This window comes from Colius striatus, chromosome 3, assembly GCF_028858725.1.
Source record: "Colius striatus isolate bColStr4 chromosome 3, bColStr4.1.hap1, whole genome shotgun sequence".
NCBI classification, from domain to species: domain Eukaryota; kingdom Metazoa; phylum Chordata; class Aves; order Coliiformes; family Coliidae; genus Colius; species Colius striatus.
Window position 1 is genome coordinate 51571392 of NC_084761.1, and position 18078 is coordinate 51589469.

The following is an 18078-nucleotide window of genomic DNA, read 5'->3' on the forward strand; positions in this document are numbered from 1 at the left end:
TTATCGGGTTGTAAGTACGGGCCTGCTTTTTCCAGTTTGTGTAGTGGAAGGGTGGCGAGTGCTTACAGTTGAGACAGCAGGAAGGAAGAGTGTTGCTTTTCAACATCTGCTTTGCTCCTTCCATCGGTACGCCTGAGGCAAGTGTCCTTGTCCTCCAGGAGTCACGGTCACTTTTTTGAAGACATAAGTTGCAAGAAATGCCCTTTCACTATAAAAATAACTTGTTGCCGGAGTTAGAAAAACAAGGCATGGTCCAGGATAAGCATGGTGAGGTTGAGGATCCTTGAACCTACTCCAGATGCGTACAAGTAACTATGTACAGGTGTATGTTCAAGATCTGCCGAAGCTTTCTAGTCATGGCTATGTGCTGGCAGTGTTTTCTCGGCTTCACAGTAGTTCCACCAATGCCATCTGAATGGACTGCAAGAGCAGGAGAGTCAGCCATCTTGAGGTGGTGTTTCTAAGTGAGCTCGCTTCTGAAAACTTGTCTTTTATGCTGATACTGTACTTCAGCTGTATCTCAGAGGAGCAGCTGTTGCAAAAAGGCCAGTCTGAGAGATTTGGGGAAAGAATAACAACTTGCCTCTTCTGTTTTTTGGAGCAGTAGGCTGCTGGTGTTATGACATAGGGGCTCTGGGTAGATGTAAGCTTTCTAAAATGATTTCAGATGGGGGAAAAAGCAAGCAGGAAGGAAAAAAATATAAGAACCTCTATACAAATATCAGCTGGCAAATGACCTGTATGAATTCTACAGCGTGTAGAATTGCTGGTGGGCTCAGTGTCAGCCTGTGCCGTCCTCACCGGTTGCCAGGTGTGATGATGGCTGGTGCTGCCAGAGCATGTGTCATCGATCCTGCAGTGAGTGTAAGTGTGAAATGCACCTGAGCCTGAGGGCTGGAATAAACTTCTCGAGCCCCTGGGATTCTCTGAGGGGTTTGCATCATTTGTAAAGAAATCTGGTATTACTGTATTATCTGTTTGGGAGTATGGGGTGAGGTTTTTTTATGTTGGGTTAAATATATAAGTGGGATGAGATCCATCAAGCCTGGGGGTTGGACTAGATGATCTCCAAAGGTCCCTTCCAAGCCCCACCATTCTATGATTCTAAGCCCAAGGGGCAAGCTCAGCTCTACACAGCACGAGACAATAAATATGGCATCGTGGTTTAATTATAAAAATTTTATTGGTTAAATACATTCTTAATTTACAGAGGTACCATAACAAACTTACTGGACTTAGGACGCTGTTAATTGTACACAGGAGCAAAACCACCTTCCTGAAGATATTTCCAGAGGGTGGGTCAAACAGAAAATGTTTTGATAAATGAGGCTTTGATTATCATACTAAGGTCTAGCTGAATTTCAAGATTACGGCTGAAACTTGCTACTTTATCACAGTTAGGATTCCACCTCATGAGGGATGAGTTCCACCTCATTCTCGCTTTTTTGAAGAGCATGTACTGTCCACCATAGGCTACGATCTGCACGGAGCTTCGTGACGGTATTAGGCATCAAGTCTTAAAGAGAAGGCCTTCCCATAAAAGCCAAGCATGGAACTTGGCTGCGTTGGCCTCGGCTGCCTGCAGGAGGGCCGGCAGCCTTCAGGGGGCACTCACGCCCTCCCTGCCTCGCTGCTGGGCCGCGGTGTGAGGCTGTGCTGCTGCTCCTCCCGCCCCGCGCCGCGGGGAGCAGCCGGCACGGGAACGCAGCGCAGCTCTCATCCACTGACAGGCACTGACGTTACACATTCAGTGGAAGTTACAAAAACAACAGGTCAATACACACTTATAAAAACGGGCAAGAGGAAATTGAAAAAAACCCAAAAATATAAAAAAATCAGTTCTGCTTTTGAGGCTGGTATCAAAATCTTAGAAAACTGCCAGACAAACAGTAAGTAAACATCCTACACTGAAGCCTCCTCCAGCACGCAGGCGATGTGGCCCCATTGGTGGAGGAACTGGGTGGTGGTTGTTGGTGTGGGCTTTGCTTGGTTCTGCTGTTTCACCCCCCTCAGCCCTCGCTGGAGGGTTGGGAATTGTGTTGGCACAGGTCATGAAAGAAGTCTGTTGTAATAGAGCGACCCACTCTATGGTTGAAAAGTCTTTGGGTGGGCTTGCAGAAGTCAGGAAAGCTGCCTAGCTGTAGGTTTGTTTCCTTGGATTTCTCTAAGAGGAGATGGCTCTTTTGTTGGAATAAACAATAAGAACCTTGGGACTCTCCTGACAAGAGAGCTTGGAGAGTGGGAAGGGCTGTCTTCGGAGGTGGACTTGGGTTAAAGTTTGATTCCATGGGAGTTGTGCAGAGGCCTGCTTGGGGATGGTAAAACTGACTAATAGCTGCATCAACTTGTTTTGTTTCTACACATCTCAAATGGCACATAATTTAGAACTGGTTTTGGAATGTTAATCCCCTGAATGAAAATAGAAAACCAGTTCTTAGCTCATTAAAACTTTGTGAGATCTCCGTCTCCCAGCTGTGTGAATGGTATTGGAGCAGTTTAAATACACAACACTCATATTCATGTAGCTTCTAGAGGAAAAAAAAAAACCAACAACCCTGTGGGCTAAGGCCTGTGTCTGTATTTGCAAGTACTGTGACATAGCAGTGACTGGGACGAGCAAAGTGGTGCTGCATGTTCCTCAGGCTCATTTCTGCTGAGCTCCAGCCTGCTGCTGAGACTGGACACCCATTCCTTCTGCAGGACAGTCCTTTGGTTCAGGTTTGGTTGTCAGCTTGTTCCTGCCTGATGTGATGGTACTGGCTGTGCGTAGGAGCGGAAGGCTACCCCATTAGACACTCATTTAGATGTACCTTGATCTTTTGCAGTGGCAGCTCTTGGTTGCCATAAGACCTGGTATTGATAAAGCTACAGGCAGGCACATGGCCAAGTCAAAACTATCTATCCCAAGGTCAGTCACGATGATTCCAGTCTCCATCTACCCCATAACTGTTGGCCTTTTTGCAACCTGAACTCCCAGACCCACAAAGAAAAACCCCATAAGGGTATCTTGCTGCCTAGTGACCTCCGTCTCCCTGAAGTGATGACGCATGCCAACAGCTCACTGGTTCTTTTTTGTTGGAGTACAAAAGTGATGGCACACTGTCAGCACTGAGAGAGTCAACTGCAGCATAGCTTTTTTCTACTCTAGGCTGATGGAGTTAGCAGCTAAATTAATCAAGGTGCATTTAAGTATTTTGTCAGGAACCAAGTGTTGCAAAAAGGGATTTACTGCTAGAAGTTCCTATAATGTGAAGCTACCTCGATCATGTCTGTCTTAGTTTGTCATTCCAGTCACACTGCTGCTTTTTACTAAATGCCTTTGTTAGAGCTTCTTGAAGTAAGCCCTTGTCAGGCGTGTTTCCCTTAAGGCATCGCCATACTATTTATAATGATGCTCAGTATATAGTTGGTATGTGGTAACAAACTGAAAACTAATCCCCTGTCTGCTGAAAGCTGAAACCAAGGCTGTGTAATATCCTTCATGTTAAGGATAGGAATAGGGTTCTTGAAGTATGTTCCAGTGCTTGAGCAACAAATGAAATGCAGACAGAGTGAGGACTGGCTTTCCACTTAGATGAAGGGGGTGGAGGGGCACATAGTTGGAATAGTATAGCTACTGTATGGAAGGGATCTGAGAAAGCTCAGTAAATGCTGGCTGTCACAATGAACTTCAGCTGCGAAAGAAGGGTACGATGGTGCTCATAGAACAGAGGGCAGCAGAAAATCTAAACCTGTACCTGGAAAGGATTTAGGGCAAAGGAGGAAGGTCGAAGATGATTCACATCAATTTGAACATTATTTGTTGAGAGGCAAAATACTTAAAAGTTTTACTTTTGTCACCTTCTTGAATGAGCAGCTTGGACTAAGAATAGAAGAATACTACACACGGATTTGCTTCTGAGTTTTCCCTCTTACCAGTATGAGATCTGATAGTTTTCTGCTATGAAGTATCAGTTATCGTCCTTATTCTCTAAGTCATAAATCAAGGGGAGACTACCGCTAACGTGGAAGTTGAGCAGTAATGAAATCTGAATATCAAACTTGATCTACCACTGAATGCTGTAATTACACCCTTACAATAATATTTTACATTCAGTTTTTGTTTAAAGTTTTTAAAGAAGCCCAAAGAAGCTGACTTTATGCAGACTTGGCATGATAAGTGTAATACCAGATAGTAAACATACTAGAATGCTACTTAAGTTAAAATGGTGTTGCACCACAGTATTTCCCTAATTGGAAACTGCTAAGAATCCTGCTTTTTACTTGCTCTCAGAGCATTTGTGAAGCATGACTACATACACTGTCACAAAAGACTAAAATGTTCTTATTTGACTTAGAGATATGAGTATGACTGTCTAGAAAAAGTAGTGCAAAACATTGACAGTCTAAACACGTTGATGTCATTGCTGTGTCTTTAGGATAGAAAACATTCTCTCCTATGTGTGGGGAGTACAAAGACAAGCAACACTTCATGGTGTTTTTAAGATCTGAACAAAGTTCTTGGGAAATATCCCAGACTTTCCTTGTATCTCTCCACTCATCCAGTCCTCGTCTACAGATGCCAGCTCTGTTATCGTATCACCCGCCTGTAAGAGAAGGAGTAATGTGAGCCAGTACAGCTTGCTGAGCAATGTTAATGCACGGAGCTGATCTTACTCAGAAGCAATTACTATCAATCAAAGAGAAGAGAAGTGGGATGGGGCTAGTCTCCTCTGTTGGTTATATATCTGTGGGGTTTTTTGCCAAAACCAGCTGAAGCTTCTCTTAAGGTAAAGACTTGTCTATGGTGAAAAATCAGCGCCTTCCGGAAGGGAAAAGAGCCCTGCTGGGTAACTCCTTGGCATCTTTAAGCTCTCCTGGTAGGCAAGGACATTAGAGGGCTGGATCACAGGCTTCTCCCTTACTTGTTACCTGTGTGTGTTTCCCTGCTGGTTATGAATGTTCCTTTTCCTGAAGCACTTCAAAGCTGGTTTTGGGGTTTTTTTTTTCTCAACACAGCCCCAGTATTTTCCAGCACTTGGAAACTTCCCTTTCCCAAAAAGGAAAGTAGTCATGTAAGTAGCTCAGTGTGGCTGTTAAATGCACCTCCCATGTTTGATCCTCATTCTTGTACTCATTGTCCCATGCCAGAACCTTTTGTCTGAAATACTGTCATGGCCTTGGTCTGTCTTCCAGTACCTCTCTTCCCCACTTCTTGCATTAAAGAATCATCTAGCCTTTCAGCACGGCAAGCTGTTCAGACTAAAACTAATTGTTTTGCTGATTTTCTAGAAGAGGAAATGGTGTGTTCCAGCTGTTAAACACAATTTTGGGCCTGCTGTGGAAGTCTGCTGTATCTCACAAACTTGCTTTTGAGGACACAGCTACCTAAATCATGACTTTGAATCTACCGGTTTTTCGTTCATGCTGCTTAATATTATCTGGGCAAGCAGCAAGTATTTAATTCCTCCCCATGCTCCCACAGCAACTAGGTACTGTTCTGCTTAGATTTTGCTGTACTAGATGTCCCTCAGAAGCACTGCTGCTGTAGCACTGGCACTCTTATCCTCTTTCTCACTGCTGTCCTTGTCTCGCAACCTCTTTTCAAAGTCTTCAGTTGAAGAAATAGAAGAGATACGGGCAACAATTTTTTTCAGAGGGACCATTTATCAAATGTGTTAGCATCTGTGCCTATTTTATGTGCTTCATTCTTTCACACTGTGGCTATGTACCTATTTTCACAGTGGATAGCCTTATTTTTTGGCATTCTTTAGGAGCGTAAGGCCTTCTGGAAAATTGTGTTGAGACATACTTACTTTGAAGGACAGCTCATCTTCATTTTCTCCATGAAAATCATAAAGAGCTTTGGCTTTGCTTTTCTTCCCTCCTCCAGACTGTGACAACTCTACCCTAGCTGCAGAATGTGGACAAGATAAGTTATATGGACTGGAGTGAAACAGATCTTTGTTTCTGGAGAGGTTTCTTGTCAATTTTTGTGGGTTTTGCACCCCTACAGTGCTACAGGGTGTCCAGATGTTTTTACTACTGGTACTTAGATAATACACCCTGCTACTGGAATACAAATCTCTACTGACACCAGTTCCTTTTACAATACTACTAACACATTCTCATGGTTCTGCTTCCGAGAGGACTAAATTTAAAGTTCACTTACTTGAACTTTCCAATAGTGCTATCTAATAAAAGCTGTCTTTCCCCCTTTGTACGTGGAGGTGAAGCAGCACTTGGTGGAATTTAGGTGGAATGTATTTCCTGTCGGGTTTCACTTTACTTGCAAAAACTATGGGGAATAAAACCTGTGATTTTCTTTGTCCTCTATGAAGGCTATGACTGCATTGATTTGAGGATCCACCAGAAGCTTGAAGAGAGCAAGCAGTCTTCATTCCTTGCTTCACCAAGGAAATTACTACAACAACTCTGTGCCAAGACAGAGAGCTGTGAGAGCTCTTATCTACAGCTCTACCTGCTCTTTGGCTGTGCCACACTCTGTCTTCAGCTGAGGAAGAACTTGGCTCCCCTCCACCATCTTTGGTACCCCTGAATTCCTGTTAAAGACAGCTCAATGGTCTTGGTTTGGCTGGGCCCAAATCACACTTTAAACAACCCCGGCATCTGTATCGCCTCCCAGATTACTTACTGACTACAGCACTATATTGCCATTATATGAGAGTGCTTCAACACCTGATTCAGCTTTAGGATATTAAGGACTGTGGTGGTGTGGGGCTTGGTAATGCAATGGATTATCTCAGAACTGCCATGGCTGTCACAACCTGAGGAATAATGAATTGCCATCGAGTAGGAGCACTGTACCTGAGCAGATCTGGACAAAAACTGCTGGGAAAATCCCTTCCTTTTCATTAAGCCTTCCTCTATACCACTCTGGATTTACTTGTTCCAGTATTTGGATGTAGTCTCCCTTTTTAAAGGACAAATCATCTTTGGTTTCTGCTGTAAAGTCATGGAGCGCTTCACACCACTCCCCTGGGCGTCTGGTGTTCTGTCAAGTGAACAGAAGAAATGCATTAATTTTGGAGGCATTAATGGAGCCCAGAAGCTGATGGACACTGGTGAAAGCAGCTGTACAGCACACGGGTGTCCTGGCTTTCTCTCAGACAAGCGTGTGGCTGCAGATGTAGACTGGAATGGCATTTCAGCAATTGCCACTGCATTTCATCGAGGCTCAGACACATTCCTTTGCAGCGTTGGCGGCAGGGCACGGCATTAATACATTCAAAATTAGATTGCTGCAGCAAGACTTAAAATAGAGCTAACAAGAGTTTGCTTAAGCACAAAGGATAAAAATTTACTTATGTTAATTTGGCAGAAGCTTATGAATTCAATCAGTTTAGGCCAACTGTCAGACTTCTAAATGTGGCCGTGCAGCTCTGTGCATACTGTGCGAGTCGGGTTAGGCTCCACTTTAAAGTCGTGCAGCTCATCTGACATTGTACAGAGAACGTCTGTGTGAATCTGTGAAACTGCTCTGTAAATTCTGGCCCTTACCTATCAAAGTCTCTTACCTGAGGAAGGGAAGAAGAAACCTCCACCTTGTTCTTCAGTGCTGCTCCCATACCTGCGTAAGTAAAGCACAACTTAGAACATCACCAATGACTATTCAAAATATTAGTAATGACAGAGACTTAAGATATTCCAAGTGATTATTAAGAACAGTTTCTTAAGGAGTCCTACTATTCCTTTTGATTTTTTTTTAATGTCTTCTCCCTCTTTCTGCCTCTGTTCTGCATTCATTGTCCTTTTGGACTTTTCTCCTACATGCTGCCTATATGCATGCAAGACAAAAACCTGTTCTTGATTTTTGCAAACATATTCATACCTGTTCCAGGCAGATCTTCAATTACTTCCACAAAGTTCAAGGGGAAAATTCCTGATGTGCCTCTGAGCTCTCCTTTGGCCCACTCTTCATTTATATATTCTTTAAGTGAAATAGTTTCACCTTCTGAAAAACTGAGCTCATCTTTCTGATCTCCAATATATTCAAATCGTGCTACACATCTTGGGCCTCTGCACAAACAAAGGAGAAACTTACTTTGCTTATTTATTTTTATTTTCCACTTAAAACAGCATTGTACAAAATATGGATCGATATCTAATTCAAGTGATGAAAGAAGACACTGAAAATTGAACAGGCAGAAAGTTGGGGCCTGGCCCTGGTTCTTGTCTCTGCTTTCTGAGCAGGATGATGATGGGAGTCTGGAGGAGCTGGACGCAACTTCTGCATCCCAGTATTACATCATACAGTATTTTGCGTAAGACTCTACTTCTTTTCCAAACAACAACAACAAAATCTTATCACTTTTTGCTGGGCTGCCTGTCCCATTGTATATTTTTGCCTTATCCGAATAAGTGTTTTGATATGCTTTTGTTAAGAATTTGATGGATTTTGGAGCCAGCATCCAATTCCACACTAAATGCAATCAAACATGGGTGGGGAGGTACGTTGTGTGTTTGTCACAAATCCCAAATGCATGGAGGTTCCACAGGGGGAAGCTAGTTTTTATGTACTTCAACAAACTTTATTCTGTAAAGTTTGTCCCAGCCATGGGGAAACAACTTGCCTATCTAAGAAAGAAACATGAATGCATCTGATAATTTTTATATCATTTGGTATAATACTGAACAAAACTTATTAATGTTTTACTCAGATTTAATAATGGAATAAAATAATAAATTAGAAGTTAAGAAATTGCTCTAAGAAAATTTTTTTTAGAAATACCATGCTGGAAAAAGGTGATAATAGGCTTTAATTATTTTTATAGCATCACAGCATATAACCAATGTAAAAAGCTTGATTTCCACCCATGTCCCACACCTATATCTTCACAAAAGCTTCAGGACAGAGCCAGCATTTTCTTTTCAGTTGCAGAAGCAGCTTTTAAAAACAAAGTTGTGTTTCAAACAAGCCAAGCTCAATCCAGAGCACAAACTAAACGATCCCAGTGACAGCAGCAGTTCCTGCCTCTGCCTGAATTTGCTTTAATTGCTGCAGTAAATGGTTACAAAATCAAATAACATTTGATAATTTGATCTGGGGAGCGTTAGATTCACCTGTAGAGTTACACACTTTCAGGTTAGATAGATTTCTCTACCAAGTACAGCTATATTCTGTCTCATTTTGTCTTGTTCTTTCAAGAGCCCTAACATGTTAAACATTAAGAGGATCCTTGGAGAAAGTAACAAGGCCAGGAGCAAAGAAAGGAGAGTGCAGTGGCGCTGAAGTTAATCAGATTGGTTCACAGTTTCTGTAACCAATTTTCATTAAAAGCTAAAGGGAAATGCTCTTCTAATAGAGCTCATAAGAGGAAGCAAAAGGACTGAAAGGGACCATATCTATATAAGCAGTTATTATAGAGCGATCTACCAATTGTTTGAAGCCATGAAGAGAGTTTTTAGGGGTTTTTTTCTTAATACTTTAACATGAGTTTTATTTAAACATCATAAACTTTCAGTTTTAAGAGCTTATTAAAAAGTACTTTGGGCGAAGAAACTGTTAACCATATTAACCTCAGCACAGGTAATACCTGCTTTGAACTTATCTTTCTTTTTTACCTCCTAGGAAATCCACAAGAGAAAGGAAATTAGAGGTATCTGACTCACTTAATACATTGTGATGAACAGGGTGTTTTTTTCCTGTTGCCCTCCTCTTCTGGAATGTCAATCTGATAAAACATCAAAACAAGTAAAATCTTTCATTTCAAGCTCACAGCAACATAACTAATCTATTTTCCAGCTAAGCATCAAGCTTCAGTTATGGCCTATCCATGTGATGCTCTAGAGTCACTGGCATGCTGATGTATGACCATATTAATGTAGATTTTTGGTTTTGTACACCTGATTTCTCATTTTTCAATTTCATGCAAGCAAGGAGCACTATTCAATGTTTTCTGTTATGAAGCTGGTTTACTGTTTCTACTTGTGGTATGATTGATTGACAAAATATGAGACTGAATGCTACTACATGTTGCTGCAGTTAGCTCCCAACTTTCAGTTGGTAATTGCTCTCTATTATTTACTAGCACAATACAACATAATAGATAAAATTATTGCTTACACTTATCCTTTCTGGGCTTGGGTAGCCAGCTGTCCTCCAAATAAAAGTACATGTCACAAATCTCACTTTAATTGGAGAAATATAGCTTAGAAAGTCAATCACAAATACTGAACAGAGAGCAATCAAGTATTTTATTGTAAGAGGACTTCAACTGTATTTTTGATGTGTCATGAAGGATGATCTGTGAGAATCGTAAAACTACAAGCCTAGAGATCCTGGTGAGGAGCTTTGGGTAACAGCTTACTACTGTATGAGCCAGTTCCCATAAAAATCAACGAGAATGTTTAATTAACTTATGCAAAGGACTGGAGGAAATCATACTGTCTTTTAGGACAAACAATCTTTGCTGTGCTCTTGCTGGTACCTGCGGTACTGTGAAGGTTCTAGGAGAATAATCATCATGCGTCATTGTTAGGTGTCCAGACCTAAGTTACTACCCCCTACTAAGCTCAATATTGTAAAACACACTATAGGGTATTGTATGTAGACCTTGTATCAAGATTAAATCTGAGGTGAATGATTAAATCTGAGGAGAATTCACTCAGTAAATCAGCCTCATGTACTGCATTCTTCTTTCCTTTTTAAAAAAATGCTGCTGAAAGAAAAGATTTTTTTGCACTCAAAGGGGAACCACATTTTACAACCAAAATAGGAATTTGAAACACATCTTCCCTAGCTTGTGTGAAATTGTACCTGTCTGTATCAATGCTGAATTTGACTCGAAACACTTGTTCCCCTGCTTTAATATAAAATCTTTCTCTATTAACTATCAGTACTAACACGAGCTTTTAAATGAAACTATTGTGTAGAAGCAGCTATCAAGTTAGCCAACAAATCCATCTTGTGAAAGTGACTTGAGCATGGTTCCTTTATTACTAACTCCGAATTGAGCCTTAATTCTTCAGCACTTCTCAAAATCTTCTCCTCCAACACCACCATTACAAACTAAACAGTCACCCTACAAATCTGGTGGTTACCAATACTTGGTAGTGCCCGTGGAGCAGCAGTGCTCATCTCTGCCGGTGGTCTCGGCTCACCACAGATGCTCACTGCAGTGCTGAGCCACAGGCCTTCACTACAGCCTGCAGTGCAGTTTGCATTCCTCCGTCTCCACGTGACTGTTGTCGATAGCCTGATGGCCCTTTGTACTATCACTAAATGGACTTCAGACTTGCAATAGATTGCAGTAGATTTGACGCAGGTTTTGACCATACTGTATCTCTTTTAAAGATAAGGCACTGAATTAATTGCTGTCGGCTTCCAAAACGGCACCCGTCTCTTTCCTGCCATTTACTGTCAAGTGTCACATTCAGTAACAGGATTGCTTTAAGCTGCTCATTTGCCACCACACAATCTCCTTGCACTGTGCCAGCAAAACCATTTGTGCAGCCACTCAGTAAGCCACTTAGGTGAATTGATCCAGCTGGAAAAAAAATATTTTAGGAAGAAAAACCCCACGTTTCGTTGGGCCCAACTGCTGCCTTGACCTTATTCACTACATGGCTATAAAAGTGGTGATTCCATCGCAGTTCAAGGGACAAGAAAATGAGATAAGCTGGGAGGAGGCACAGAAAGCAATCATCTTACTGAGTGTTGATTCTTACATGTAGCTGTGAAAAATAATCTGCTCTGTAGACCCTGAGAAACTACACAGGTTAACATGATTTTCTGACTTGGCTTCAAATTAACAGGAAAATAATCCTCACAATGTAAAATGGTCGTGCCAAATCAAGCATCTTTCTAATACCATACAAGCAAGTTGATATGTCTTCTATGGTGCCAGAGGGAACAAAGATTATGTAAATACAGAGTAGAGTTAAACAAACAGGAGCTATAGTAAAATAGAACCAGAAGATAAATTCAACAGGATAAGTAGCACCAAAAGCCTACATACAACTACTTTGACAAAGCCGGCAGGAAATATGCCTGTGCGACTCCCACATTTTCCTCTGTACCACTCGGTATCGATTTTCTCCAAAAGATAAACGGTGTCTCCAGAATGAAGGTCCAAGTCATCAGCATGCTCTGTAAGACAGTATCATTTCAGTTAACAATAGTTGTCACACTCATTCTCCGAGTAAAGCCTTTTTAATATAAATACCGCAGACAAAACCAGGAGTTTTCAACAAGTCTTAACTACACTTGATAAACTAGTTGGCTTTAACTAAAAGATTGGCCAAGCTATAGCTGAACCCATGGATTTGAACAACTCTACATGCAGACCTTGCAGGCTGAGCTTCTTCATAATTTATAAGCTCTATTTCTTTAGGAAAATCCCCATTTGAAAGTCTTGGGAGTATAAAAAGCCTCCAGAATATTTACATTTACTTACCTGCTGGAAAGTCATGTAGTACTACAGCATGAGGTGCACTTGTGTCAGAAACTTTTGGAGGGTGGTTTGAATCCTGATAACAACAACAACAAAGAAGTTTATAAATCATGGAAGATACTAACAGAGATTCAACTGTTATGTACTCTGTACTTGGGACACAATGTTGTTCTGGTATCACAGAATCTCCTTTGGAGGCAATGGTTGGTATTGGTCACACAGCTATGGGTCTGAGGTCTGGTGTGCCATTTGCTGGGGTAAACCAGAATGGTTTGCACCAAAATCTGCTTTTGAGCTAGTAACAGGAAGGGAACTTTTCCCAGCATAGATAAAGCCTCAGTGCTCTCTGTGGGTCAGAAATTTGGAGCATTAATAGCAACTCTCATTGCAAGCATTGTGGCCAAATTTTGCACTGCTGCTTGGTACTGTGTGCTGCCAGTTACTCTCCCATCCTTGGAGAGAAGACCCCAGCCCAACTCTCCCCAGCATACTTGCAGTACATCTGCTGACCACCAAGCATTTCAGAGCAGCAAGCAAGTCACTAGGCCTCTGCTGACAGGATAGCACTGAGGGGAAATTACAATTTTGTTGTGGCATCTTTATAAAGGGAAATGGTATTCAAAACGTTGAGCCTTCTTCCGTATCCCAACCACTAGGAATTTTTAGACTGTACTGATGACAATCACTCTGCATGAATTACATTCAAAGTAATTCGTTGTGTACAAAAATCCCAGCCAGAAAAACTCAACATGGACAAAGATAAGGCCAGAATAATATGAATTACAGCAGATAACAACAGATTGCCTAGAAACCTATTTCAGCCATGTAGGTTTCTGATAACAAATCAAAAAGGCTGCTTATAGCTATAATTTTTACTAGCTACTTAATATTAATATAGTTATGCCCTAAAACCAGGTTAGGCTCTGCAGAAGCAGAGAAAGGAAAATACTTTGAATTCTATGTGTCAAAGGCAATTCACTATCATGTATGGCACTTCATAAAACTACTTGCTTATCTTTTGCCCACTTTTCAGATACTCAGCCAAATGAATGATTATCCTCCAATGAGAAGAGGAATATTACCAGTTTCCTCTCCCTTCTGGCACTCCAAATAATGACTGTTGCACTGCTCCATGAGCAGCACGTCCCTGTGCTATAAGGCGAATCACCATTATTGGGTTTTGTTTAGGTTTTTATTAAAGAAACACGAGGACTTAATAAACTACTGTTACATTTCTCAGTGTAACCTTTAAAGCCTAAAGCACTTGATACTTTATGCATCTGGAGTCTTGTTCATTAGATATTATAACAAGCAGGAAAAAAAGCAAAAAAAGCCTTACCTTACAGGACAATTCTCCAGTGTTCCTGGGAAGACATTCTTCCTTGGCAATTCCATGAGGAGCAGGCAGCTTGAATAGAAACAGAGGCAAATGGAGAAGTTTGATTCACTTCTATAGACTTGAAATTTCCACTGCAAGTGAAATGAGCAATTCAAACCACCTACACTACAAGTAAATAGCATAGGAGTCCTGTGGAAGAGGACAAGCTCCTTTGGAAGGAATACAGAGCTGGCTGCTGGGGATATGAACTGCCACTCTGAGAAACTCAGGTGTTGCCATCCATTTCAAGAGCATCCTAGGCACCCAGCTGGTATCATACCATGGTACAATGATGTTCATCAACACACAGAGAAATATATTCGTCATGGAAAGCACTGGAAAAACAACCTGAGAGGAAAATTTCATTGACAGTAATACTTGAGGGTAGGGAATTACTAGTGATCTGCTACTGAAAAACCTCTCACCTGAAAAATATGTCACAAATTTCTTACATAAATAGGTGTGGCTACACCAGAGACACCAGAGATGAAGCAGAAGCAACGTGCCTCCCTTATCTCAAAACTATTCCCATTATCAACTTAGATAGACTTTTCTCTCTTTCTTGCTCCTCTGTGTCACAAAGGATCTAAAAGTAAGAGTGAAGAGAAAAAGAAGGCAACAGAAAGCTTCCACTTCATGCTGAATGTCGATGTTGCCCATGCTGCAGTTGTGTGGGTGCTTTCTGCACACCTCCACTGGTTCAAGTGGTCATCAGTTCTGGTTACTGACCAGTTTCAAGTATCTGGGGAAAGACTCTTCCCTTTGTGTCCATAATGTTGATCTCTTTATAGTTAATATTGCCTAATAAAATATGTAATACCCAAGAGAAACATTTTTATAATGAAAAAGGATGGCATCGATGGGATGAAAGTGTAAGTAATGTTACATTTTGTACTTTTTGCAGGCTTGATTAAGCAAGGTAAACTACTTTTTAAGTTCTAATGGTCTCCCAACTTTCTCAAGCATTTTGACATATAGAAAGAAAATCAATATACAAATGCAATTATTTAGTATCATTTTAAGTGTTGTAATGGAATTTAGAACTGGTGACTGTGAATGGAACCCCCAAATCTAAAAGCCATGCATTAAACTGATATATATCTATATAAGTTACATATACACAACATGCCCCCCCCACACATAGACCTATACTTTCTGTGTATAAATTGTTTTCTCCAGTACTACCTTACAGTACTTACTATTTGTCTATCAGTATGTTCTAAGGCAAGTTATTCTGATAGGTGCAGCTTGAAAACCACATTTACCTTTCTACCTTTTTCACTACCAGCACTGTTTTATAAACAACAGTCTTGGACAGAGTCTCTCAGATCTCACCGTGTATTTATTGTAGAGAGGATGACCTGGTTTAGGCCTAGGAGGTAATGCTGGATCTGGATTTTTAAAGAATTGGCTTTTTGATCTTTTGGGTCCCACTCTGAACTTGTTGGGTTTTTTATCAGGAGCAATATGAGAAGTAGATCGTGAAAGAGCTTCCTTCCGGGAGGAGATCTTGGCTGCAGACAGTTTTGGTGGAGGTGGCCTTCCAGGAGCACCTTTAGGTGGGGGAGGTCGAGCAGGTACAATTTTTCCATCCACAGGCCTAAAAATTGGATAAACCGTCAGAGAAATTTGCACATTAATGTAGGACTGCCACCTCATCTTCCACCACAGCCCTACAGAGCATGCAATAAGGAAACATGACTCATGATGACTTGTGCTGCCAAGTGTATAGTATCTGAAGCTCTCCAGGACTACGTGAACTCTTCAAATACTGGAACCGGATGATCAAGACTTTTGATTCTTTGACTAACTACTTCCTCATCTGCTCATCACTTTTGCTTAGCAAGTTCCTGCCAGCTGTCTCAGCAGGTCACTACATAAGCAGGATTTCTTTCAGCAATCCACCTTTAGGAAGAGCTTTGTCTGAAGCTGCCTCAGGATGGAGTTGTTCCAGTGTAGAGCTTTAGTTAAAGAGAAGCTCTACTGATCTGGTTGGTCTTCAGGAGTCAGCTTAGATCATTCCCTGGGGTGGCACTTAACCTGAGGTGACTTTTGGACCTCTGCTGAAACTCAAGACATATGAACAGCACTTTGCACAATGGCACCAATAGCAGAATTTACCAATTTTATGCAGCAGATATCTACTGCAGAAAGAAACCATTGGTGAAAATACTCAAGTTTTCTGGCAATTCTGGAGGTATCACACTCTCATTAGCTTACCAATAGTTTAGAAATCAAAATCAGGCACTACTAAGTGATAGTGGTAATTAACAACAAACAAACAAAAATTTAAATCCCCCATACTAAGCAGCGATAAAAAAAGCTGCTTATACAGTACACATGACCCATGATGTTTAGAATCAATGTGTGGCCAAATCAATAATTTGCTAATTAAAAATCACCTCTGTTATAAACAAGCATTATGTACATAAAAGTTTGGCTTCCTGTTATTAAAAACCCCAGTACTACCACTATTCCAAAAATACAGTATTGTTTGATTGTTATTGTGAAATCTTTGGCCAGCTGCAGCAAGTTTCTGCTACAATTGTCTCTCATTTTTTTCATATCGTGTAATTCAACTTCACTATTTGCTCGCACAAATACCTCAAGGGTCTGTAAAAATTATCAACCATGACAAATGTGTACTAGTGGGTTGTTGGAGTATCCTTCTGAAACATTTTTTGAGTGTTATCCACCACTTGAGAAGATATCTGTGCTTTACTGATGCTCCCAATAAGAGTTCTTTATTACTATTTGAATATGGATTACTTCTTAAATAATAAAAGAGTCCATTTCTGTTCAACTTCAACCACTCTCCTTTCTTGGCCTCACCCTAAACTAGGGATTTTTGATGTTAACAAAAAAGGAAATTCCAAGTTGCACTGCATTAAATTTGGAAACAAACCAACCCATAGGTTAGTGAGGCAACTCAACTAAATGAGAAAATCCTAACAAGCAATTCAGAGAATTATCACTGATTACTTAAAAAAACAAAAATCCATTTGAGCAAAGGAGTGTAACGATTAAACATTGACTGCAGCTCCAGAGACCTGCCAATCAGGGACGCTGTTATGCTAAACAGAAAGGGGGAAAGTAACAAGACCATAAGGAGCAATAACGAGGAGGTTTCCTTGTGGGTACAACCACATTCTTTCCTGTTCACAAATGTTTATTGTTATTATTGGTGAACTAATGAAAAGATTCTCTTGTCCTGATACAACAGAGCAAACTCTTTGTGTCTGAATTCACGGATTTAGAGTGCAAATGCTGAAGTAGCTGCAGCAGGCTGGCCAGTCAATGCCTCATCTCCCTCCGGTTTATCTCTGGCATTCAGTGGACCTAAATTTGAGGCTGGTCCAGCTACTTTTGCCTCTGCAGACCTTCCTTGTTGGTTCAGAAGAATAAAAACCAAGGTTATGATTGATTCTGCATCTTTACAGGCATTTTAGGTCTGAAGTGAATTTTAACTAGACAGTGCTTCTGGGAAGGCACTGGCCCAGCATTTGCCCTTTTCAGGGTGGCAGCATCTGCCACCTCCATTCCTTCACCACTCAAACCCAGCCACAAGTGCAAGTGCTGTTGATCAAAAGGTCAGAGACATGTAGGAGGGGGTGTGCTACGTTCAGCTATGGGTGAAAAGGTTAAAGATGCAGAAAGGAATGACTGTCAGCAGCCACTGTACATTAGCTGAAGAGCCAAACAGCTGTACTCCTATAATCTCCCTGCTCATACCAATAATGTACGAACAAGTATTAATCAGCGAGCAACTTGATCCTGCCTATTTATTAGTGAGCATACTACCCACCCAAGCCTATTGACTTCCACTAGAGTTGGCAGTGTCTTCACTGAAACTAACTAGGCAAACTAACACAGAAACATAGTTTTTAAGTCAGTTGCTGAAGAACTGCACTTACCTTGGGGGTAGTACAGGTTCTAGCTGAGGCCCTGCACCCTGTTCTGAATGACCCAACTCCTACAAAGATTCAAAAGAAAAAAGCCATTTCCTTAAGCCCAAGAAACAAAAATGATCATGTTTAAATGATGCATTTCTTAAATTGTATCCTACAGACAAGAAAAACAAGAGCTTCTGGAGGTCTGGAGATAAAGTAATAAGTATTACGGTGTGTTTTAGCATTTTAAAGTATTGTTGGACAGAGGGAGAAAACCTGGCTGACTATCTGAATCACAGCTTGCATTGTGCATTAGGTATGACCCAGCCCTCTTTTCCTACTACATGGGAGTCAAGGCTTAAGAGACAAATTCAGGAGAGTCATACAAATGTACAATTTCACTGACCACAGGATT

The 18078-nt window shown here is 41.1% G+C and overlaps 1 protein-coding gene across 4 annotated transcripts in view; it reads right to left on the reverse strand.

The window, feature by feature from the left end:
• Positions 1 to 1191: 1191 nt before the first annotated feature.
• The window catches only part of SH3D19 (SH3 domain containing 19), a 91858-nt gene continuing 74971 nt past the window's right edge, over positions 1192 to 18078 (reverse strand). For all 4 annotated transcript variants that reach the window (XM_061993061.1, XM_061993062.1, XM_061993064.1 and 1 more), the window contains 11 exons: positions 17688 to 17746; positions 15109 to 15373; positions 13735 to 13803; positions 12399 to 12471; positions 11961 to 12091; positions 9613 to 9674; positions 7832 to 8019; positions 7518 to 7570; positions 6808 to 6994; positions 5796 to 5893; positions 1192 to 4586 (listed from right to left, as the gene is read on the reverse strand). In XM_061993061.1, coding sequence (XP_061849045.1) covers positions 4470 to 4586; positions 5796 to 5893; positions 6808 to 6994; positions 7518 to 7570; positions 7832 to 8019; positions 9613 to 9674; positions 11961 to 12091; positions 12399 to 12471; positions 13735 to 13803; positions 15109 to 15373; positions 17688 to 17746 — 1302 coding nt within the window. In that variant the 3' untranslated portion in view covers positions 1192 to 4469. The remainder of the gene's footprint in view (positions 4587 to 5795; positions 5894 to 6807; positions 6995 to 7517; positions 7571 to 7831; positions 8020 to 9612; positions 9675 to 11960; positions 12092 to 12398; positions 12472 to 13734; positions 13804 to 15108; positions 15374 to 17687; positions 17747 to 18078) is intronic.